The 26,530-nt window shown below is 45.9% G+C and overlaps 1 protein-coding gene across 1 annotated transcript in view; it reads right to left on the reverse strand.

Moving 5' to 3' along the window:
• The window catches only part of LOC147009002 (N-acetylgalactosaminyltransferase 7-like), a 581,063-nt gene that overhangs the window by 141,016 nt on the left and 413,517 nt on the right, over nt 1–26,530 (reverse strand). The window contains exon 6 of the mRNA XM_085864380.1: nt 17,837–18,019. Coding sequence (XP_085720506.1) covers nt 17,837–18,019 — 183 coding nt within the window. The remainder of the gene's footprint in view (nt 1–17,836; nt 18,020–26,530) is intronic.

Raw genomic sequence — 26,530 nt, forward strand, 5'->3', positions numbered from 1 at the left:
ATTGCCTACATATGTGCACCAAACCACACCTCCCTAGCTTCATTTGTTTACGCACGAAAATTATGGTTGGATACTTTTTTAACACACCTTGTATATACGAATATATACACACATATATATATATATATATATGTATATATATATATATATATATATATATATATATATATGTATATATATATATATATATATATATATATATATATATATATATTTGTGTATATATATATATATGTATATATGTATATATATATATATATATATATATATATATATATATATATATATATATATATATATATATATATATATATATATATATATATATATATATATATATATATATATATATATATATATATATATATATATATATATATATATATATATATATATATATACACACGTGTTTGTATATTGTTGCGGGCTGGGGGTCGGGTGAGAAGACCACAAGGGGTGAAAGCTTACTCAGCTCCCACCAGACTCCCTGGAATTGTAGGCCGTCACACACGGATAATTCTGTGATACGGCGGGTCGCTTAACTGACCATGGATGCCAATAACTCAACCGCGTGACCTCGGGTCCTCCCGTCTATGGGTTAACCGGGTTACCTAATTAATCACGTGATTCAATTACCAGGGAACATGCTCTCGGGATGCCTTGTCCGAACCGGATCACTCTACCGTACCCAATCACTATACCGGATCGGATGCAGCCGAGTGACACTGCCAAGGACGTACTGGCTAAATGGAACGGATCGTTGGGAATGAAGGCCCGGCTAATCCAAGATTCAGACCATGGTGGACCAAATGAAGGAAAAGACAAAAACGAGCTGGGAACATTTCTAATAATGATTTATTTACAAGCAGGCGAGGAAAGGTATGTGGTACAATCAATAGATTTATTGGGGTGTGCAAGCAGAGATAGTGAACAAAGGTGTGGTGCGACAACAACAAGCAACTTATGAAAGCGGACGCAGAGCAGACCTAACCCGAAAAGAATAACAACAATCTTCTGCAGGCTTACTTGTATAGACAGGCGCCAGGACACACACACATGCACACACAGATACAGAAAACCCGATGAAGAAGAAATGAAGTAAGACAGGAGAGGAGTTGAGGCTATGGTCTCTCGGTACCTTTGTATAATTGATACGCGGTACCCGAACGCACCACCAATACGTTTGGGGGGAATGCTCCATGACGCGGTACCACCCTGACAGCTGGTGCGTCGTCTCGGACTCGGGCAGGTCGCGTCAAGACCGTGGGTGTGAAAGAGGGGCTTGAGTTGGTAGGGTGGAGTCCAGAGCGAGTGTACGGAGTGGTATGCGGGACCAGGTGGGTGGGTGGAGTCAGGGTCTTGTGGGCGGAGAAGAGGAGGAGGAGTCCAGCGATGATGACAGAAGGCGGAGTCGAAGTCCAGCTTGAGCGGGAGCGGTGGGGCAGAGAGAGAGAGAGTGAACAGCCCCACTCTGACCTTTATAGGCCCCGTGGAGCGGGGTGGGGGGGGCACCCCGAAGCGACGCGTCATCACCCGAACCGGGCGCTCTGATTAGCCCCGGCCCCCCGCGCGGCCCGGAAGCAGCAACATTCCACTTCTCACAGCGAAGGGCGCACGTGTCTCAGATATACCTCAGGAATAATCAGAAAAGAAGAAGAGGAATGAAGTTAGAAATGAAATGAAGAAATTATGTAAACAAACCGAGCTATGAGATCCTCGCAGCGAACGCCCCTGTTGTCCCGCTACACAAAAAGAAAGGGGCTATCTACACGCACATTAATGGAATAACTGTCTAGCGACCACTATATGTTGGATGCATGCGGTTCCAAGAACTGCAACAATATATATATATATATATATATATATATATATATATATATATATATATATATACACACACATATATATATATATATATATATATATATATATATATATACACATCTATATATACTAGTGCGTGCCCGTACTTGGAAAAAAAAAAAACTAAAAAAAAAAACTTTCAAACAAATACACAGGCCGTTCCTTCGCTCTCATAAACGACGACTGGATTGGGACATTGAGTTTATCTATAAATGCGCATAAGAAATCGAGAAATTATTAGAATACACTCAGTCATCACTATCCGGAAGTCCATACGTTGTAACCCGTAATGGGGAACGCGGCTGAGGATCTCTTCCCCAATGGCCATGCCTATGCAGCAACGTGTCCTGTCATTGGTAACTAAATGGCGCCCTTTCCCCATCGGCCACGCCTACGCAGCAACATGTCCTGTCATTGGTTTGGTAAATAAATGGCCATAACTTGGGAACCACTTGTCTGATTAATATCAAACCTTGAAAAGGCACATACTCAGGTCCCCAGCAATATACCTGGCAAGTTTCAATTCGATCGGACCAGTGGTTGTTGAGAAACAGCGGTCACAGACAAACACACACACAGAGATTGCTGGAATTATAGATAGATATACATATACATATGCATATATATTGTTGTAGATTTCCCGCCCGTCGGCGTGCGAACGACCGCGTCTAACCAATAGCGGTCACTTCGCCCACCGAACGGACAATCCAGTCGTGACTTTCTGGAACAACGCCAGAAACCAGTCACGGGTGGGTTTTTAATCCCACCACGGCCCAGTCCATATTCTACCCGCGCGAAATAGGGTCAATCGCCGAAAATATCGATATACCTAAGTACCCGCGCAGGTCACCGACCAAGAGACCGTACCTCGGCGAAGGCCTGCTTGGAGACGAACCGATTAAGCGGTCCGTTCCGTTCTGGGATAACCGAGCGGGTATTATCGCCAGACCTCGCCGGACCCGATTCTATTTATTGGCTATTTAAAAACCAACTATATTCCGAGTGCAAATTAGGGCAGTTCAATGAGGGAATGGATGCAACGAACAGGTTTACATTCACACAAGGACATTTATTATAATAAAGCATGTATGCAATTAAACAAGGCAAAACACGTATGCAATAATACAAGCAACAAAAGCACGACAAAAGAACTACAACCGTCTACTTATTATGTACAGTCACTTGCACTTAACAGCAGTTCCTACTTATTGGACAGGCCCACGGACACACGTACGCACACACACACACCCAATAAATGGTGGCAGAGGCCTTTAATAAAGAGCTCCAGCTCGGAGGACAGGTGAGCTGAAACTCAGAACCTATCTCGAACCTCTCCACCTCGTGTGGTCTTCAAGTTGTTCGGACCCGGGCTCCAGCGAGAGCGAGCTGGATCCAATCGCCGAGCCACAATCCTTCCCGAGCTCCTGCGAAACCTCCCGCGCTTCTCAACACGTGCTGGTGAGACGAGGCGCCGATCCTTCCCGTCGATGCGTCGCTTCCCCGAGGAACCACCTCCAAGAAGAGGTCGATGAGCTGCACCAAGCCGGGAACCAAAATGGAGAACAAAGAGCTCCACGAACCAAGAAGAAGAAACCACTCGCTGCTCGAGCCGAGCGACCAGCTCAACTCTCTTCCAAGCAAAGCAGCTCGAAGCAAAAAGCTCTCCCGAGCCAAGCAGAAGCCGAAGCTCACTGAACCACCAAAGCAAAAAGCCTCCAAAAAGCCTCCAAAAACCCTCCTCCCGAACCAGGCCTCAGCCGAAGCTCACTGAGCCAGCCGAAGCAAAAAGCTTCCGAAGGCTTCAACCCTAACCCAAGCCAAACAGAACCCGAAGGTCTGCTGAACGAATACTCTCTGCCGAAGCGAAAAGGTTACGAACAAGAACAAAGAAAGGACCTCGTCCTTATCCTTCTCCGCCCCCCCCTCCTCCACGCCCGGCGTGACTCGTGCCCTCGTGATCCATCCCCCCTCCCCCCCGCTCAACCACGGGTGGGAGGGAGTTGTTGACATCATGAGTCACGGGACGGCAGGGTTCTTCCTCTTCGCAGAAGAGGGGGAGGGATGTCTCCATTGTTCGTTCCCTAAGTATTAAATCGATCCGCAGCACATATAATCGATTCTGAACATTTAAACAATGAAAGGTGAGCTATCTAGGGAACAGGCACTTATTGACATCGCTGACTAAAGGACCCTGTATGTTGTGTGCAATCGAATTCCCAAATTCGTAACAATATATATATATATATATATATATATATATATATATATATATATATATATATATATATATATATATATATATATATATATATATATATATATTGTTGTGGTTACCAAATTCGCAAACCACCATTCAGGTCCCTTAGGTGAGATATCTCGGTAAGTATATGTGTAGTTAGGCCCAAACCCGTTGTCTAGAGGGAATAAATGTCATTCATGCGTGCTGCGACTCTTCAGGATAGCCGTTTTTCTTTTACTATCTTTATTTTGGACCAACCGCCATGATTACCACCACCAACCACGTCTCAACAGTCGTCACAACATCAACCACCCACCACAACGCCGCTTCACCACAACAGCCACGACCTTTACCGTCACACCTCGCAACCGTCGCATCGCCACCATTCTTGCGTCGCTTGTGGGTACCGGTATTGGACTCGTGCAAGGCGCGCGCCGAACAGCGTGTACAAAACCACGGACTTTCCGCAGAAAAACGGATCAAAAACGACTCACGCCCACTGTTGTTCCGTCCAATCGGTGAGCGAGGGGCGATTTGGCCCCGCCTCCAGGGCGTTGGAGGGCGGTCGCTATATGCAAATTCATGGATCAAAAAGCATTCACACCCACTTTTTCTCGGGCCAATAGGGAGCGAGGTGAAAGGTCGAAGGCAGGGGGTCGAAGGCGAAGCCACGGGGCTTATATAAGCGGCTGCGTTCGTCAGAAAAGTAGTCGTCGTGTGTGCGTTGGTCGTGTGTGCGTTGGAAGGAGTTCGCAGGAGGAAGAGTTCGGAGTTGGAGTCGGAGCGAAGAGGACGGAGCTGTGGAGAGGCGGCGGCGGCGAAGGCAGACGAGGGGGTGCTCGCGTCGGTGCTGGGAGCTGCACACCAGGGAGGCCGACGGCGCGACCTGGTCGAGGTGGAGACGCTAGTCGCGGGACCCGAGACAGAGTAAAAATCCTCCTTTCCCCGAGCATCAGCAACCCCCTCCTGTTTCCCCCCGTGCTGAGATAGTGCGACCAAGGGGGCCCCCTTCCCACCCCCTACCAGACACTGTCCGCGAGGCCCGCGGAGTTGAGGCACCACCGCCGCTCCGCGTCTCATCACCAGATGGGTAGGCCCGACATGGTCTCGGCCCCAGGCCCGCCTACCCCCTCATCCTGGAGGGTGGTTCTCTTTTCTTTTGCTTTGGGAATGTGTGTTGTCGGCGCCGTCTGTGAAGTAAAATTGTATAAGTGTTGCCGTGTGCTCGCGTAGTCGGTATTATATCTGCATTGTCGCATTTGCTTTTTGTCTTCTTCTTTTCTATGTGCTTTTGGTGGAATTGTATATGTGTGCTTTCCGTTCATCGCGAATAAATGTGCTTTATGTTGAACTGTTTTCCCGCTTCGCTTCGTCATTTCTTTCATTGAATCCTCATCTTGCTTCACGTAAAGGGTTGGTAGTGGGCTGAATACACCCGATAATTAATCGAACCGTCGAGGCCGACGATAACACCGCTCGGTTATCCCGATAGTACGGAACGGGTCGCTTAAGTGGCCCGTGTCCGAAGTCGACCTGCGGCGAGGTGCGATCGCCCGGTCTACCCTCCGTGTGGGTACTTAGGTAGGTCGAATTTGGCGAGCAACCCTATCCCACGCGGGGGCCCATTGGCTCGATCGCGGTGAGACCGAAAGGTCCACCCGTGACTGGTTCCCGGCGTTAGTCTGAGAGGGTCACGACTGGATTGTCCGTCCGGTGGGCGACGTGCCGCGATTCGAGTTACGTGGCCGTCAGCACGCCGGCGGGCGCGAATCCGTAACAATATATATATATATATATATATATATATATATATATATATATATATATATATATATATATATATATATATATATACATATATATGTGAGGTGTTGGTGAAGCCGTAAGTCAGTCATGAAGACTATATGCCGATTAATCATGTCCTGTTTGAACATTAATTCAAGATTAATGTTCCTTAATGTTCCCAAGACCCTTAAGACCCATAAAGTCCCCAAAGAACCTGAAGATCCAAAAGACCTTGAAGACCCAAAAGACCCCTTCAGACCCTTAAGACTCCTTTGACCTTAACACCATTTAGACCCCTTACACTCTTCAGGCAGATTAGACAGCTTCGACCCTTGAAAATTTGTTCCACTTGGACCTTCTTATATCACAAATAAATTTCAAATAAATATAATATCACCAATATTACAAATAAATTTGGATAAAAGAAATGTTTGTGGTATGATTGGTGTAAATCATGATAACACAGCAAAGCTGTGACATCAATCTCTGCAACGACGTGTGGAGGAGCGAGCCAATCCACGCGAATATTTGTATGATTTTGCTTCAACTGTTTGACAGAAATCGCAAAAAGTCTTCAAACAATCCTGTTCAACAGAACACAGTTCATTAAAAGTGGGCAATACAGAGTAGTCTATTGGACACCTCCATTGCCAAAGATTGATGTTGCTGATTATAATGATTACCGAAGAATACCAGGGTATGGTGATAGTTTGTGGTGAGGAGATTCTAATCTAATGGAAACTCAGATCATCCGAGGTGAATTACCATGTGGCTATCAGATTGCTGGTAAAAGCCCAGCTGGCAAGTTAACGACCTTCAGGGTCATTTCAGGTAACTTGCCTGCCTTGCCTGACTGGGGTCTGTTCCACATGTGATGGCGACTCATACTTTTTGCATGACTTAACGCCCTCAGAACACCTTGGGATGGACCCTAAAATGCTACCAATGGAAAGGCAGCCAGACCTAAAACCCCCCCAACCAAATAATAAGGAAATAAATTGCGTCCTTTCGGCATCAGGTGAGTGCATGACCAATGGGAAACATTCGCATCCGTACCAGGTCACATGAACCATTCAGGGATGGAATTCAGTTTCCTGATTTGTCGATATTATCAGCTTGGAGTTCATGTGTTCTTAGCACTTATAGGTAGAACCCCCTAATTAATGTAGTGACAAACTTCTTCACTGATCACTAAAAAAAACACAAAATTGCTGGAGTGACTGGGTATAAAAATACCCAAAAAAAACTCTTGTTCGTAAAAAAAACTAGAAAGGCACTTGGTAGAGAGCATACCTCCACCAGGCTGAACAGTTTATGTTTTGTATCCACTGATAGGCCAGATCTGGAATTCGGACCTGAACCCAAATCGAATCGGCCTATTCTTGTCACTAAACCAACTCCTCCACCTACTTTTGTCATAATCCGTACACAGGCTTTTTCAGATATCATGCTATGGTGAAGAATTATATTTTAGTATCATTTGTGGTCTCTTTAGCATAAAAAAAGATTTGTATGATTTTTATAATTATAAAATTTCTAATTATAAAATTATATATTATATTATATATATATATATATACCTCAGGGGCTTGAGGGGCTTGAAAATATAAAAAAAATTATATATAAAATATATAATTTTATAATTATAAAAATTATAGTATCCGGATTCGGATCTTCGCCAAAAATCGAATCATTTCATCCTTGTCACACACCCAACCTGTGAACAAAATTTCGTCTGAATCTGTCCACGACCTTATTGAGATATCCTGCTCACAAACAAACAAACAAACAAACAGGGGTGAAAACATAACATCCATCCACCTTTGTTGGCGGAGGTAATAATTTGTAACGAACATTATTACACTGTAAAAAAAAAAAAATCAAGCGACGGGTAAACAAATAAATGTGAACTCTGATTACAACTTGTGTGGTGTAAAATGAATGTGTCATAACAAAACATCATGAACAAACTTTTAATTTGTGAAACTGCCTGGCATTTGGGCACAATTTGTTGAAGCCGGTGAGTCGGATGACGAGATGCACAACCATTGTCAACCTATCATTGATGACTTTATTCACGGAGCTAAAGATAAATGCCAATGAATCGTGGAGAAGCTTCTCCCAGATAAAAGCAATCAGTCAGATGGACCCAGTTTGTTTTGGCATCCAGGAAGCCAGGACGCCGAGATCTCTTGCGGGTGGGTAGACAGCATAGTACCTTTTGAGAAAAGCGTTGGCTCATGTATGATGGAGTACAACGTTGCCGTTCCCCAAGACAGACACAACTCTACCCATGGTAACAGGCTGCTCAACATTACTGCCAACGTTTACAGTTATTGAACGATTATCCAACTCCTGTGGGGACATGAAGGGAATCCATGCCTCATAGAAGTGTGCGAGCAGATGTGTGGGAAGCTTAAGGGACTGGCCGAGAGAGAAAACGTAACAAAGTAAGAGGAAACTGTTGGGAGGGATAGATCACCTTAAAGTGTTTAAAAACAGACATATTATTACAAGCACATTTGAGTAGATCTCAATACGACACAGCAGCTCTTTCGGTGTGAGGGGTCGGATGGTTAGGATGGAGGGGTATCCGGGTCTATTTGCCAATTCCATGATTGGGTATTCTGAATCATAACAATAGCAATGATATAATGAGCTGAAGAAAGTTAAAACTTGATGATCAACTAAACTCTGAACTGTATGAATGAAGAGGTCTTGGTCTATCTCTCTCTCTCTCTTCCCATCTCCCACCTGCCCGAAAGGTAGGTGCAGTGCTGCCTAATCAGTCCCATGGCAAGGACAATCAAGACGGATGACAAAAATATCGGCTATCGGTAGACAACGGACAAATACATATAAACGGTGCATGCCATTGAAACATGGCTGCACAGGTTTATGAAACGTTGGTTCCGATCAGAATGCTAAAGAGACCACAAAATGTGTTTCAAATTTAAATGAGAAAATGAAAAAGATTAAAACCATCCCTTTATGAGAAAACCAGCTACCGTCCAAACGATGAAGCACATTTGCATCCACGTCAGCCTGAGACAGTTCTTCTGTACTTAGTATGCATCACTGGCAAGTGAAGCACCGTTGATACGAAGCCAATGAAAGGAACCAGACAACCTGATATTCAGCTGAGGATCACCATGACAGCAAGTGTAACAAGATGCAAACACCTTCACCAGCACAAAGACATTAAAACAAAGGCAGAAACTCGAAAAAAGTCTCAAAATGAAAATCCTGTCCGCATCCACTTTGTACGCAAACAAAACTTGCTGAAAAGAACAGGTAAAAAACAACAATTGTACATTGTATTAATTAGGAGTTTTCCACATTGTCGCTGTAAAGGTTTTTGAATATTTGATGACAAAAGCTAAAATGGTAAAAAAAAAAAAAAAAAAAATGGGTTATACCTTGCACAGACAGACAGAGAGAGGCACAAGCGATTGCATCACACCGTCTCCGGACAAACTAATAAGAGCAGAACAAAGAATAATATGATATATGAGGGTCATTTGAGGCTGACCAGCAGGTTTTGTTCAAGAAGACTTCAAAGTAAAGTGAAGTCAATGAAACTTAAACTATTTTAATGTACGTGTTCCCCTTGTGCATGCACACATTTCTCCTGTTGTTGTGGTCACACCTTAATGGCACAGGCACAGACAAGTTCGTGGAAACTACACAGACATGTCAGGACATCACGTACTAAACACACTGCAAGACTGTGCACCTAGATGCTTGTTGAGTGATCAAAAAAGACAATCACGTGATGAGGTATCTTTATGATAGGTGGGATTGTTGAACACTTCCCATCCAATCTCCATAGCATGCAAGTTTGTCGGATTGGTTGTACGAGGTCCAGTGTCATCATGCAACAGCTGGTAGATGGCTAAACCTTGAATTCAATTATCCTACCCCTATTCCTGCCCACGGTACACCGGATCCTGTGGTGAGGCGGTTGCTCTAAAACAATTTGCCTTCTCTTCATGGAAGGCTTGTATGACTGAAGGCAATCTCAGTGTATTCCAGAAAGTCTGCAACAAGTGTGTGTGTGTGTGTGTGTGTGTGTGTGTGTGTGTGTGTGTGTGTGTGTGTGTGTGTGTGTGTGTGTGTGTGTGTGTGTGTGTGTGTGTGTGTGTGTGTGTGTGTGTGTGTGTGTCCGCTCTTATAACAGCGAGAAAAGGACAGGACTTATAGGACAGCGAGAAAACAAGATCTGTCCAACCTCAAGAGAGAACTTTCAAACTTGTGTCCCTCCTCTGAAATCTGATTACGTCTATCTCTGGTGTTTGCTCCCCTTCCATCCCTTCCTTCTCCTCGAATGGCACCACAGTCGACTCCGCTCGTGAGAAAGCCGAATGCCTCAATTCTGTGTTCGCTTCCAAATATTGTGTCCCGAACCCCTAATTTTCGGAACCCATCCTTCCCTGTCGTTCCCAACTACTCCTGGACTCTGCGTCTTTAGCACCTGATAATGTGGAGAACGTTATTTCAACCCTCGACTCTGCGTCTCCGACGGGACCGGACGGCATCAGCTCACGTGTCCTAAAAACCTGCTCTGCTGCTCTTTCACATCCTCTCTCTGCCATTTTCACCCTGTCGTTTGCCCGACATTATCTTCGATCTGCTTGCAAATCAGCCAACACCACTGCACTACATAAAAAGGTACAAAGATTGATTCCCTTAACTACAGACTAATTAGCTTAGTTCCAATCATCAGCAAGATCATGGAATCCATCATTACAGTTGATATGAAATCTTTCCTTTAATCCAACAACCTCATCTCAGATCATCAGTTTGGTTTTAGAACAGATCACTGCACCTTGAGCAGGCTGCTTATACTCACCCAACAATGGATGGAGGCCTTAGATGTCAGATATGAGATCAGGGCTGTCTCTCTTGACATATCTCATGTTCTTGATACAGTCTGACATCCTGCCTTGCTCACCAAACTCTCTGCGTATGGCATCCAAGGCCAACTTCACACATGGCTTACTGACCTCCTCCACTCCCACAGCCAATGTGTGGCACTCAACGGAATCCTTTCATCTCCTCTCCCTGTCAAGGCTGGAATACCCCAAGGCAGTGTTCTGGGCCCAGTCCTATTCCTGATCTTCATCACTGATCTCTCGGAATCTTTGGAAAACCCTCTATTTGCTGATGACTCCACCCCTCCACCATGACATCCCTGTCCCTTCATACAAGCAGGCAGCCTGCAGCCTCTTCCCTCTCTTCAGACATTGACAAAATCACAAACTGGTCAAACACTTGGAATTTGTCTTTCAATCCTGCCAAATCTCACACTTTCACTATCTCTCTCTGAAAGAACTGTCTGGCATCTTCACCCACCACCTACTCCCTCACCCAATCTACTTTCTTAACAATCCTCGTGAGGAACTTCAGTCATTCAAACTCCTGGGTCCCACTATCAACCATGATCTTTCTTGGGTAAACCACATTGCAAAGTTGGTCTGCAAAGCCAGCCGCCGAATGGGCATCCTCCATCATACAAAGTCCTTGGAACACCTGAACTCTATCCACTTACAAGGCCTTCATTCCACAGTTTGATGGAATACAGCTCTCTCCTCTGGGCTGGCTCCCCTGCCTCACCGCTTGCTCAGGTTTACGCATGGAAACCAAGGCTTTCAAGATTATATTATTGGAATGTCCTGCACCGAGTTTATGGACCTATCACTTCACCATTGCAGACAGGTCGATCGTCTCTGTCTTCTTCCAGTTCCTTTCTGGTCTTGCACCCTCTGCTGATTTTGTGCTTTGTTCACCCCAGTTTTATTGCAGAGCACACACCGTCCACCATCAACCCCCTTCTGGTGAAACTACCTAAATCCAGGATCACTGCTCACTCATTCGTTCCTCTTTTTTCCCGCCTGTGGAACCAAGTTCTGCATTCTCTTCAAAGTCATTCTTCCTTCCAAGTCTTCAATACAGCTGTTCACCACCATCTTAGATCGTCCCCAATCCAAAACCATTATCTTTTCTACCCTCGTTAACCACCACCACACCCCAATCCCTCCTCCTTCCAAATTTCTAGTTTTCCATCCCGAGAGCTTCCTTCTGTATCCATCTTGACTACTCCATGCATCCTCTCCTGCCTCCATTCCTCCACATACCAATTGTTTATCCAAGTGTCCCTCTATCTTGGTCTATGTCAACTCTGCTGTTTGTGTTTCCCCCAAACTCTCAACTGCTCCTTTTGTCTTGTGTCCTGATCTGTTCAGTGTACAAATAACAACTCTTTCACGAGCCTTGACAATGTATACAAAAAAAACAAAAACAAAGAAACAGCGTGACAATATTTCGGAGTGAAGATGGACATCGTTTGTGCGTTACATGTTGAACATCATTGTATAACAGATCACAGGACTGGCTGGATGGCTAGAGGTACACACGCTCACCTCTGAGCTGTCAGCCCGAGTTCGAATCTCGACCCAGCTTTAAACCATCATTGAGGCGTTTCATCCCGTCTGCCAGCATTATATGGTGGACGCGAAGAGTCGGCGAGCTATCGCCGGCACCCTGAACAAACTACAAATTTCTACCCTAACTTCTTGCGTTGGCATGGCGACCCGACCAGGAATGCAGCCAAGTAACTGCTTCGCAGCACCGATGCTCTGCGGATGATGATGACGATGATGGAGATGGATGATGGATGACGATAATGATGATGGATAATGGATATAACGATGATGATGATTGATGGATATGACGATGATGATGATGATGATGATGAATGATAATGGATGATAATGATGGATATTATGATGATGATGGATGATAATGGTGTATATAATGATGATTATGATCATGGTGGACATGATGATGATGATGATGATGATGATGGATGATAATGGTGGATATGATGATGATGATGGATGATAACGGTGGATATGATGATGATGATGATGGTGGATATGATGATGATAATGGATGATAATGGTGAATATAATGGTAGATGATGATGGATGATGGTGGATATAATGATGATTATGATAATGGTGGATATGATGATGGTGGTGGTGGTGGTGGTGGTGGTAGTAACAGTTCACAGTAGTGCAGTAGATTAATGTTTTCACCACGGGAACGTCGATTACTTCAAAGATGTTCTAAAACACTTCTGGTAGATGGCGAAGTCTTGAATCATTTTCAGCAGTGGAGACACCGATAGTCGCCACGACATGCAGAGTAAAGTTATGGATCTATAGCTCATCACATCTTGTAATCCTGTTCAACATGTCATTGCACTCCCTCTGATAATCATCCGAGTTCTCCGTCGCAATGGCCATGTGAACTGCCCTTTGATGAAACACTTTTTTTGGAGTCCATCTTACGCTCGATTTATTGAATACATCAGCTGTGAGTGAGTGTATCATGTTTTCCAAACTTCAATATGTTGACATTACCATAACACACACACACACACACACACACACACACACACACACACACACACACACACACACACACACACACACACACACACACACACACGGTGATTGTTCAAGACCATTGTGTTCGACATGGATCACGGGTAACGTCTGTGGGATCCACAACACTCAATTGCAAATGAGAGCGTTCATCATTCATCTCCGGATTGGTGTCCATTGTTAAACCTTTTTCACAACTCGAACACAATTCTATACAAGATACATTTGATCTCATGAAGGAGTGATCGAAGGATGTCGTAATACAAGTGCTCCTTGTGATTAGCGATAAACTATAATTATTGAGATTTTCATCCGGGCTGATGGTTTTTGGTTCAACTCTTCATTCCACATCACATCACATCACATCACATCACATCACACTCTTTGCTGGAAATACTCAGAATGTTTTGTGCAGGTGTGAAATCGGAGTCGTCGTCACATGTTACAAATATCACAGTAAACCTTGAATGACCCTCCTGCAATAAAAGTCGAGTTCGAGGGAGGATAATGAAATAAAGAAAACAGATAGAAAGCAGGAATGATCTAAGATACCTTTAACACATCGTTCATGATTATGAATGGATGGATAACCCACGTGAAGAGAGAAATACACCTCCACCAGGTAGTACCAGAAAACCACGACCAAAAAGGTCACCTTGCGATCGTCATGTGAATTGGCAAGTTCTTTCCACACTTGTGCTCTTTTACACCCATCAGCAAGATGTCCAAGGGGATGGTGCAGACATAACACAGACACACCTTTGACCTGTCCGGTCTGGATATGATTCCTGACCTGACTGTAAACTGTCAGACTGGTGCTTCGCAGGCCGGGCGTTACATCGACGAGTGTGTCGTCCCTTGGACGGACGTTTGCCTTGGGTCACTGAAGATAGCATGAGCTTGAGGACGTTTGGAGTGCAAGAACTACGTTTTGAAATGCTATTTAATGTTTAAAAAAATAATAATAATAACGTTTTTGAGATCTTAAAATTTTGGATTATGTCAACGGTATCCTCAACTTTAAATGTGCTTTTCCAACGAACATAAACGTTTCTGTAAATACATCTGTGAATGTGCTCTTCAGTAATCTTGATCTAAAGAGGTCCACCCTGGCTCGTCGATCTTGATGGAGGGACAATCGGAGCCTAAAATATCTACCTTGAGCCAGTGGTACTTGCACCTGCATCATTTGCAAGGGAAATAAGTGACCGAGCTGTGTTTGATAAAGACATTTAAATTGACATGAAAAAATGGTTGCAGGTCTTTGTACAATCCTTTGGAGAAAGTCCAGATGAAGTTACTAACCTGGAACTGCCAATTCATGGGACACTTGGGCTGCAACACATTCGTGTCCATCCACCCTGTCCATCGGAATGCACTGAGGTAGTAAAATGAGCAGCAGCAAGCACAAACCCTCGTCTTGATGCGATCTTGCTGGGACAATACGCAACATTGGTGAGATGTTTATGAACAAAAGGAAACGTCACTTGGGATTAGCAGTGCCCTATATGCCACACTGGTGGGAAATAACGGACACAGAAACATTCGTTTGGATGTGAACAGGTATGACAGGTGTGTGTGTGTGTGTGTGTGTGTGTGTGTGTGTGTGTGTGTGTGTGTGTGTATAAACAAGGTGAGTGGTTCAAATGAAAGAGGGGATGATGTCGTCATCAAAACATTTCGTTTTGAATCGTATACAAGATATCCGAAAATTTGCTGTTGAACCGACACGTATCGGAGAGTGCATTGACACAACATCAAACGAGTACTCTGTCCACAACAAGGTAGCAACGAGGCCTTTCGTCGGACTCCAGGACAAGAAGCTGGATGACGCAATCAACATTGGTTGTTCTTTCCAAGATGTCCGTAAGGGTGTGCATCCTGGCACTGCCCCCAAATTGACCGGGAAACTTTCCATTCGGGACAAAATGAATAAGATTCCTGGTGACACAATGTTATTTTGCAGTCAGAAGGGATTGTCAGATATCGTCGTCTCAAGAAACACAGCAGAAGGATACTCGTTTCAAAAATACAGACATGATTACAATCCCATGTAGACACGAACCTTCTCGAGAATTAGAAAGATAGCGAGAGCAGCGCTGAGGATCAGATACTCCACAATGCTGTCGGCATACTTAGCAGGAGCGGTGAGCAGATCGGGGTAACGACAGAGCATCCAAATGGACAACAACAACTACATCTCGAAGGTCTGACTACCTTTGACCAATATTTGATCATCTCAGAAGGTCATCGAGTGTCTATTCCATGAAGAAGCCTTTGAGTCAGCTGACCAAAATTACAAGTCAATGGAGGATACGACGCAAAGGTATCTTTCACTTGCAGGATTGCTTATCTACTGTGGTCGGAATGGTGAAATCACGCAGATACCACCTGACCATTCTGTTGACCTTCGGGTACAATTATAGTAGAGATCTGGAAACAGAAGCCTCATCCAGACTCTCAGTTCATAACGGATGTGATACGAACTACAGATATCGAGTCTTGTGCCACCAGGTATTGTTCTTCGGATGGCAGGAGACAGTGAATTACTCTCACTGGAGTGTGATGACAACTTTGATGTTAAGGTTGGTGGAAAAAACATATTGTCTCTGGGAAGGTGGTAGGGGTGTGGTAGGGGTGTTATTATAATTAATGTATAGACCCCCATTTTTAGCTCACCTGGTCTTTAGGCAGTTGAGCTTATGCAATCAAGCAACGTCCGTAGGTGAGTGAGTCAGTCCATAAGCACTTCAGTTGTTATCGCTTGAACCAAAAAAGCAATTTTGATGAAACTTGGCCACGAGCTTCATATTTGATGCCTAACGAAGGTGTATTGACCGCATCAAAATCTACACTCATTAAGGGGGTCTGCAGAGGGAGGGGGGTTCTGACCCCCCCCCCCAAAATAGGTATTTGCTCTCTTCTCCGAAACTACACAAACAATTTCGATGAAACTTGAGCACAACATTCATCACCCATGATTGAACAAAATGTATCAAGTGCATCAAAATCTGTGCTCATTAAGGCGGACTACGGGGGGGGGGGGGGGTTGAAATTTCGATGAAACTTGACCACAACACGGCATTAAAAAACAATTAGGGTCTAACGGGGTGTGTGGGATGTTTGAGTGACTTGCTCCTGATCCAGGTGAGCTATTTTTCTTCATAGTTTGAAGCTTTTTCTACCCTGTACTAAGGACCTGTGTATAGGGATAACTCGTCCTGTGTTTGCGCACCACCGGGTGACAGTGTTGTGACCTTTAGTGTCTCGGAAAGGTTAAGGCATCTTATCTCTTCGTTCTTTTGTGTCGAACCGGGCGGGACCCTTGCGAGAGAGAGGCTTCATCATCTGTGACATGGCCTGCCATTCCACACCCCTCATTGTGTCTTCATGTGGGATTTCACTTTATTTTCTGTCTCGTACCCATACTACTTGTTGGGCCAATGATACTTTGAGCAGATATTTTAGACAATCGGAACACCAAAAGGACAATCGTAGATGATGGCGAAATATATTTACGATATGGGATTTGAACTTGGGTGCCCCAGAATCATGAGGCATCACTTCAAATGGAAATGCTAAACAGTACAACTCAACTACTGACAAATATTATACTGAAACCTAAGGAGAAAAAAAAAAAAAAATTAATTATATCACCTTCAATTAAAAAAAAAAATGCAATTACCCGTGCGTAGAACGGTACAGGACAAAAGGTGTATCTCACGTCATTGGTGGTTCCCATCATTCCCATCAATTCCCATCATGCACATGCATTCATTCTAGAGCATGCTGTCCCAAAGGACTCTGAGAATTACAGACACCCAGGGCACGATGGCAAGTTCCTAAACAGCTCAGGACTCAAACTGTCCTCCAGCAAGTGCACTGATAAAATGCAACTCGTCACCTGTCAGTACAAAGGTAAGACGATGACACATTGCATTGTTCAAAACGAGCCTTCCAATTACCGTAAATCCGTGCCGTGGAACTCTCCGTTTGACGTGTTACACGCGGCGAGGCAAATGGGCAATCCGGCAGAGCCGTTTAACGGTGCTTGTCACCGACATGAGATTAACCCAGGCTCAAACCGTCATCCGATGATCTGCTGTCCTTACAAACATTCGCCATTCCTCCGTGTCTGTCCTCCTTTCAAGTTCGCTGAACGTCACGTGATTCCTCGCAACGATGCTCCGTGAGTATAAAGACCAAGTGGGGGGTGGTGGGGGGGGGGAACTTTGAGAACCCAGGAAATCATATGAGGAGGATGGTGATCAGTTCCAGAGGCTCAAAATTAGTGTTCATCTTATGGCACATCTTTACTATTAATTGAGTTATAACATGAGGCAAATCCATTGTCTGAATGTCAAGAAGCAAGTTTTCAACAGAAGTGAGAACAGCATCGGCACCAGCTTTACCTAAAACCTGAACGAGCCAACAGAGTGCTTTAATCGAGGTAGCGAGGCGTTAGTGCCGGAATGCAGGTGCGCGTAATGCTGCTTACCTGTAGGGCATAGTGCAGTGAGCGCGGGTAGACTTCTCTCGCTCGTTCAGCGGAATGCGCTTCCACAGGAGACTCCAGTCCCAGGCTCCACGTGCAAAGCCATCTTCATCACCACCCTGCTGGGATTCCATCGTGAAGTCGTTGCCGTCGATGTAGTCGATCAAAGGAGCCGTGCACGTCTTCCTGCGGTTGAAACGAGAGGACAGCAAATCACGTTCACCAATAAAATGCTTGCAAGTTTGTGCAACACGGATTGGGAATAGCAAGTGCAGAAATATATTCCGTGAAAATTTGCACATCACAGTATTTATCGTCCGAATATCCTCAAGCCTTCATTGTACAGTGAAATGCCATATTCAAATATGGATAGCGAGTTGCTGAAATTTTTATTTTTTTCTCGTCATTCCCCCTCCCAAGATAATATTTTTAAAGGACATTACAATCTGCCTGAAAATTACTACAATGAAGGTATGTCGATCAGCATGACAACGTAAAGGGAGATACGATTCCATCCGAGCCGTCCAGGCGGTATTCCCGAAATGGTGACTCCTCGATATCTCAATTCTGGCATGTACCGTGTACCGGGGCCATAAAAATAACACATAACGGTACAGAATCCAGGGCGTACAAAATGAGGGAGGAATAATCACAAGGGGCACTTGTATTACATGTTCAACTGGTTATTGCTTGGCCGGTGATTTTTGCCTACAAGCATGGAGCGTAAAGGATTGTTTTTGACATTGCCTAGGTTGCAATATGTCCTCATGAACCTGCGAGGGTGCGTGGTGTGGAGTATTGAAAGTAAGCCTGAATGTAATTCAGCTCAACATGGCTCCAAGGAGCAAATAACAGTTTCTCAGAGCAGAGTTTATTATAATAACAGGAGAGCATGCAGGATACACCGTCTGTGTGCGACATGATAGCACTGCCTCGATATCCTTTGGTATTAAATTATCCAAACAATGAATAATTTGTGCACAAGGAAAACAGTTACCTTTCTTGTGGCGAAAGCAATGTGCGAATTAAAATATTCAGAGGATATGTTTGGGATTGATGCACCTGCATGGCACATCTCAATGGAAAATGCATGTCCATCTGGTTTTCATTATATCCATTGATATAATGTTAACATCATAATGTTATAATCATAATTATGTATTATGTTAGAGGAAATCATAATGTTAACAGTAATCATGGACTGCTCCATTCTCCATGGCCCTCTTTCGATTCTTATTAACTACGTCGCCCCAAGAGCATAATTTCGTGATCATCAACAATTCTCATCTGTCAGATGTTGTGATTTTCTCACATTCACTCAGATGTTGTGATCATTTTTTGTATTTTGCAAAAACCCTTATAAATTGATATTTTTGTATTTGTGGGGGGAGGGGGGGTAGATATTACCATAGAACAGATAGGAATGTGTAGAGTAGCATGGTCCATGTGCGAGTAGATAGCTACCTCGATGTATAAGTAGGGACACATCAGCTTAAGCATTGTCTTGTTTGCCTGTACACCATACAGGGGATGGTGGTTGTAATAATTAGTTAGGGATTATGGTGAAGGAAATTGTGTGTAAAACCCTTAGGTAAACCTCTACCAGGGGGCACTGGGAGGCTTGGCATGAACGAGGCAGGGGCGGAGCAGTGGATCACCTCCCAAGGGGCGGAACGGTAGATCTCCTCCCAATGGGCAGAGTGGTGGATCGCCCCCCAAGGGGCGGAGCAGTGGATCGCCTCCCAAGGGGCGGAGCAGTGGATCACCTCCCAAGGGGCGGAACGGTAGATCTCCTCCCAATGGGCGGAGTGGTGGATCGCCTCCCAAGGGGCGGAGCAGTGGATCGCCTCCCAAGGGGCAGAGCCGTGGATCGCCTCCCAAGGGGCGGAGCGGTGGATCGCCTCCCAAGGGGCGGAGCGGTGGATTGCTTCCCAAGGGGCTCCTGATCCAGGTGAGGATCCAGTGATCCAGTGATCCACAAAGGTGGATCGCCTCCCAAGGGGCGGAGAGGTGGATCGCCTCCAAAGGGGCGGAGCGGCAGATTGCCTCCCAAGGGGCGGCGCGGTGGATCGCCTCCCAAGGGGCGGAGCAGTGGATGGTGGCCAAGAAAAAAAGGAGAGGGAAGGGCCAAAATGAGAGGGAGAGACAGAAAGAAAGAGAAAGAGAAAGAGACAGAGAGAAAGAGACAGAGAAAGAGAAAGAGAAAGAGACAGAGAGAAAGAGACAGAGACAGAGACAGAGACAGAGACAGAGACAGAGACAGAGACAGAGACAGAGACAGAGACAGAGACAGAGAGAGAGAGAGAGAGAGAGAGAGAGAGAGAGAGAGAGAGAGAGAGAGAGAGAGAGAGAGACTGACTTTACTTTTGTATACCTTTATTTTTACAAGCTTAGAAAAACAAGGACAAATGTGTCCAAGAGCCACGTCCTAAAGGTTTTGTCTTCACCAGAAGAAGAAGAAGAAGAAGAACAGGAAGAAGAAGAAGATCAATGCGGAGCTCTCTTAGAGCCAGCGTTCGCAACGCGACGTGGCTAAAAAGAGTTGTACATAAACATACAAAACGAGACATAATAAAAAGGTCAAGTTCACAGCTAAAATGAAATGATAAGATCATTGTGGTCTACTTTACACAAAGCATTCCTGTGACACCATTACTGCTTTAACATTTCAAGATTATTAATATTTTGGTGAAAACAAAATTCTGCACATAATCTGGCCAGGGCAAGGGCCTTAAAAACAGTTAAAACATTGTAATCAGCATCAGGGTTTGCAAGAAGTTTAGCTTTCCTTGTTTTATAGATTGCTAATTTCCCTTAGGCTATTATAAAATTGGCGAGAGCAGATTCAACATGACTTTTGGTATTTAACGGCTATCCAAAAATAAAAGTGCGTAAAGAAAATACAATTTTCATATGGCAACACAATTGTGATAAAAAGGTAAAAAGTGGGGTCAGTCTTGCACAGTCAACAAAGGCGTGATATAAATCTTCAGAGGCCATTCAAAAGGGGCACGAAACAGAATTTAAAACATTAAAATGATGTAATAAAACATTCGTAGGTAAAATCATGTGGACAATTCTCCAAGAGATATCACCAGTCCGTTTTACAATCGGTGGGTCATACATGGCAGCCCATTGTGGGCACAGAGGGGGACCCCGGAGGCAACATCCCCTTCCATCGGGATTCAAAACTATCTTCACACACATTAGGATGCCGTATGGTGACACAAAGGTGGTACAGGCACTTTTTAGCAACATTAGGAAGTGGAGAGGAAGACAGGATCACAGTTTCTGTTAATGCCAGTGATGTTAGACGCAACTGCGGAAAGAAGGGGGCATGGATAGCAGGGACGGTGTTGGTGGTATCAAAATGGAGTCCCAAACTTCTAGAGGTACGCAGAACCTCCTGGACGAGCTGGGAAAAAGTTCTTAAAGAGCGCATTCCAGCGGTAGTCGCAATATGCCCGACTGAGTGCCATGTTTTGTTCTCCTTCCGCAGATGTCGTATGAGACGTATACCGGAGTTTATGAAGCATTGTATGTAAGCACGTGATCGAGGGATGTTCAGAAAAAGTGCATTGTAGAAGATAGGCTCGTCGAGAAAGTTGTTGTTGTTTTAGTGAGTCATATCTCGGTGCACTACAAGAGGCTGCCAGGCTTGAAACAGGTCTTTTTTTTTTTTGTATACCTTGTCGAGGCTCGAATGAGAGCGAACACATAACTCCCAGCAAGGGGGGCATGAGACAAGATGGGCGGGAGTGGGAAGGAAAAAACAGTGGGGAACAAAGACATTAGGAGATCTGTGGAAGGGAGAGGGATGGGGTGGGGAACATGGGTCATTACAAGATGGACATAACAGGGACTTTCAGGAAGGAAAGCAGGGAATTTGAAGGAGGTGGGCTTGGGGTGGATTATCGGGGGTAGAAAAGATCGAGGATTTGGATGGGGGATGACAGGTGGTGGTGAACAGCTGTTTTGAAGGCCTGGAGGGAAGAATGGGATTGAATAGAGTGAGGGAGTTTATTCCAAAGGTGGGGAAAAAAAGAGGAATGAAAGAGTGAAGGTGAGCAGTGATTCGTGATTTTGGTAGTTTTACCAGAAGGGGGGTTTTGGCAGACCTTGAGCGCCCTGCAGAAATGTGGTGGGGACAAATCGCAGAGAGAGCAGGGGGGGGCGAGGCTGGAGAGGAGATGGGAGAAGACAGAAAGACCACCGACCAGCCTGCAGTGAGAGAGTGAGAGGCCCAAAGACTCAGCCTCATCACGGGAGATACCGATGATCCGAAATGCCTTGGTTTCCACAGCGTGAAGCCGAAAAAGGTGAGAGGCAGGAGCACCAGCCCAGAGGAGAGAGCAGTGCTCCATCAGGTTGTAGACGAAAGCTTTGTAAGTGGTCAGGAGCTCAGGTGGGCCGAGGAAGGACTTTGCACGACGGAGGATGCCCAGTCGGCGACTGGCCTTGGAGGCGAGGTTTGAAATGTGGCTTTCCCAGGAAAGGTCATGGCATATAGTGAGACCCAGAAGCTTGAAAGAAAGGACTTCTTCCAGAGGATTGTTGAGAAAGTGGATGGGGGGGGGGTTTCCAAACGGTCCTTTCGGAGAGACATAGTGAGAGTGTGAGATTTCTCCGGATTGAAAGACATGTTCCACGTGTTGGACCAGTTTGTGATTTTATCCAGATCTGCAGTGAGCGAAGAAGCTGCTGCTTGCCGGTCTGAGGGATGACAGATGGTACGGCAGAGGATGGAGTCATCAGCAAAGAGATATAGAGGATTTTCCAGAGAGTCGGATAGATCATTGATGAAAACCAGAAAAAGAACAGGGCCCAGAACGCTACCTTGAGGAACTCCAGCCTGGACAGGAAGAGGGGATGAAAGAACTCCATTTAGGGCCACACGTTGATTGCGACAGGAGAGGAAGTCTGCGAGCCGTGAGTGGAGATGGTCTTGGATACCATAGGAAGAGTTTTGTGAGTAGGGCAGGGTGCCAGACTGTGTCAAAAGCACATGATATTATGTCCAGGGATATGGCTCTGATTTCATGTCCGGCATTGAGGACCTCCATCCATTGTTGGGAGAGCAGAAGCAGCATATCCAGGGTAGAGTGACCTGGTCTGAAACCAAATTGAAGATTGGAAATCAAGCCATTGGAGAAGAGGAAAAATTTCATGTCTGAAGCGATGATGGATTCCATAACCTTGCTGATGATTGGCAGAAAGCTGATTGGTCTGTAGTTGCAGGGATCTGTTTTTGTACCTTTTTATGCAGGGCAGTAATGTTTTCTCATTTCCAAGCAGATGGCGGATGACCTTGGACAAATGAGAGGGTGAATAGAACAGAGAGAGGGTGAGCAAGAGCAGAAGAGCAGGTTTTTAGGACACGTGGGCTGATGCCGTCTGGACCGGTTGCAGAATTTGAGTTGAGGTTTGACAGCAAGCTCTCCACCTTGACAGGAGAAAAGGACACAGAGTCCAGGGACAGTTGGGTGCGACTGGGTAAGGTGGGTAGAGAAAGCGATGGGTTTTGGCCACAAGATTTAGCTGCAAACACCGAGTTTAGGCATTCAGCCTCTTCACGTGCGGTATCAGCAGTGCGGCCATTTGAGGTAAGGAAGCGGATGGAGGGGGAACAAACACCAGAAACAGATTTGATTAGACATCACCAGGATTTTGAGGAGGGAGAGAGGTTTGATAGTTCAGACTTGAGCTTCGAAAAATGTTGTTTTCTGGCTCTCCTGAGGGTAGATACACACTTGTTCCAAGCTTTATGGAAGGAACTGAGATTACCCTCAGTTGGGTTTGCTTTCCATGAGGCAAAGGCAAGTTGTTTCAGGACCACTGCCTCACCACAAGCTTCAGTGAACCAAGGGCGGGAGGAAGGGTAGGACAACTGAAGACAAGAGGGGATAAATCTGTGCATGAGGGAGAGCAAGTTTCTTTGAAAGAATTCCCAGGATGAGTTGATGTTGGAGAAAGTAGTGATAGGAGACCAGTCTATAAGTTTTGGTCAGGTCAGGTTCGATCTGTGACCTGCTACAGGTACCATGTAAACCTGTACTAACCTGTTCCATGGTCGGGTTGTCGGCGACTAAACCGTCTCCCCCACCAGGTTTTCTGGTGAGGAGGGTGTTTGGATATGGACACCCAGCAGGATTAAAAACAAAACCTGTCAAAGGGCGGAGGAGCTCCTTGTGAGCCAACGGCCATCCATATCTAGTGCCCAACTGTGTCTGCGGACGTCCTCCTGCAGTTGGGTTACTTCTTATTAGGAGGTTGGTGGCAGGATTTGCACTCCAGCCACCGTAAAACGCTTCATTCCGCAAAACGCAAAAACGCAAAAAAATCTGAAAACCCACTCCGTGGGTGTACCTCCTGTGCAGCTTCCCTTCGCAGGGCAGCTCACCGGATGATGGGATTGGGGCAAAGCCTTCGGGACCCCCAATCTTTGATAGGAGGGAAACCACGGGGTAACATCCCTGGGTCAGATTGCGGGAGAGTGTGTCGGAGTGGTGCTGAGGTGTCGTCCACCAGACGGCGGTCTCCTTGGGTTAACCTGAGGCGGTCCCTTCGGGTGGGTGCCTGGAATGTCCTATCCCTAAGAGAGGATGATCACCTGTCTCTGTTATCATCTGAGCTCAAGCGTTTGGACATCGGGATTGCAGCTCTCTCTGAGGTTCGGAGACCGGATTGCGGCGAGATAATGGTGGGTGGTTACACCTACTATTGGTCTGGTCGCTCTGATGGTTACCATACCCAAGGAGTTGCTGTAGCTGTGTCCAATAAGCTGACCCCAATGATAATTGAGGTAACACCGGTCAACGAGCGTATTATGAGATTAAGGATTCGTCACTCCTTAGGTGTCATTTCCCTGGTCTCTATTTATGCTCCGACTGAGGCGAGTGATCTTACCGTGAAGGACACATTCTACGCCACACTCGAGTCTGTGGTTGATCACTGCCCCAGACGAGATACACTTCTAGTCTTGGGGGATTTCAATGCATCGACTGGAACTGATAGGGATGGTTATGAGGTGTGTGTTGGTCCCCATGGGTCAGGAACTATGAACCAGAATAGCACTAAGTTCCTTGACTTTGCAAGAAGTCATGGACTTAGGGTGGCTGGTTCATGGTTTCAGCGCCCGCAAGCTCATCGCTGGACTTGGTATTCCAACGCTGGCGGTGTGGCAAAGGAGATTGACCATGTCCTCATTGACGGTCGTTGGAGGATGATCCAGAACTGCAGGGTCTACCGGAGTGCTCAGTTCCTCAATACTGACCACAGGCTTGTTGTAGCAACTCTAAAGCTGCACCTTAAATCCTGGAGAATGGTACCATCCCAGCCTAGGCTGGATGTTGCCAAGCTCAGGGATGAGAGAGTAGCTGAGGAGTTTGCGAACAGGCTGAGTGGACACTTGGGGGGTCTGGGTGCTTTGGGGGGTCCTGAAGAGTTGTGGAGCACCTTCAAGACCACCGTCCTTGATGTTACCGGTGGATGCCTTGGAGTTCACCGCAGGGCAAAGAAGAATTTTGTCTCTCAAGGGACACTGGATACCATTGACCAGAGTCGCAGGGCCAGGCTGAATGGCAGAGCTGAGCTGTTCAGGGAGCTGAGGCGTAAAACTGTACGTGCACTGAGGGTGGACAAGGAGGCCTATGTGCGAGGAATCTGTGAGGGGGTAGAGCATCACCTGTGGACAGGTGATTCTCGTCCCGCTTACAGGGGAATTCGCGCATTACGTTCATCCAAGCCCATCCCTCGGAGCACTGCAGTTCGAGCAGAGAGTGGTAGGCTCTTGACAGAGGAGTCTGAAGTGAAGGCCCGCTGGGCCGGTTACTTTGAGCGGTTGTACCAGGCTGATCCCCCAGCTGTCGAGTTGGACGTCAAGGGCGTTACAATCCCTGTTGCTGACCCTCGAATCAACTGTGGTCCACCATCGCTTGTGGAAACACGGGCTGCGGTGAACCAGTTGAAACGGGGCAAAGCTCCAGGGATCTGTGACTTCCATGCCGAACTTCTCAAGGCTGGTGGAAATGCTGCACTCGCGTCGTTGCATGCAGTTTTGTGCTCTGCCTGGAACACAGGCATCATCCCAACTGACTGGAAGAGGGGCCTTGTTGTCCCTCTCTGGAAAGGGAAGGGTGATCGCCAAGACTGCAACAACTACCGAGGGGTGACGCTGCTCTCAGTGCCGGGCAAGGTCTTTGCTCGGATAATTCTTGATAGGGTTCGCCACCATCTGCTTGAGCACCAGCGTCCAGAGCAGTCAGGCTTTACACCAAAGAGGTCAACGATTGACCGTATCCTTGCACTTCGTGTCCTCACCGAACGCAGACGAGAGTTTCGGCAGGGGCTGCTTGCAGCCTATGTTGATCTCTGTAAAGCGTTCGATTCAGTGAATCGGGATGTCCTCTGGAGGATTCTTGGTCTTCGTGGGGTGCCACCAAAACTGATCGATCTGATGTCTGAACTCTACTCTGGTACTGAGAGTGCTGTGAAGTGTGGTGGTACCATCTCTGACTTATTTCCAGTTGTTACTGGAGTTCGTCAGGGGTGTGTACTTGCCCCCACACTTTTCAGCACTTGTATGGACTGGATTTTTGGGAGGATGTCGGAGAGATCAAGTTGCGGTGCATCGTTTGGCAATGTCAAGATCTCGGACCTTGATTTTGCAGATGATGCAGTCATCTTTGCGGAGACTTT

This window comes from Eptatretus burgeri, chromosome 18 (genome assembly GCF_056783735.1).
Source record: "Eptatretus burgeri isolate ZD-2024b chromosome 18, Ebu_testis_v1, whole genome shotgun sequence".
NCBI classification, from domain to species: domain Eukaryota; kingdom Metazoa; phylum Chordata; class Myxini; order Myxiniformes; family Myxinidae; genus Eptatretus; species Eptatretus burgeri.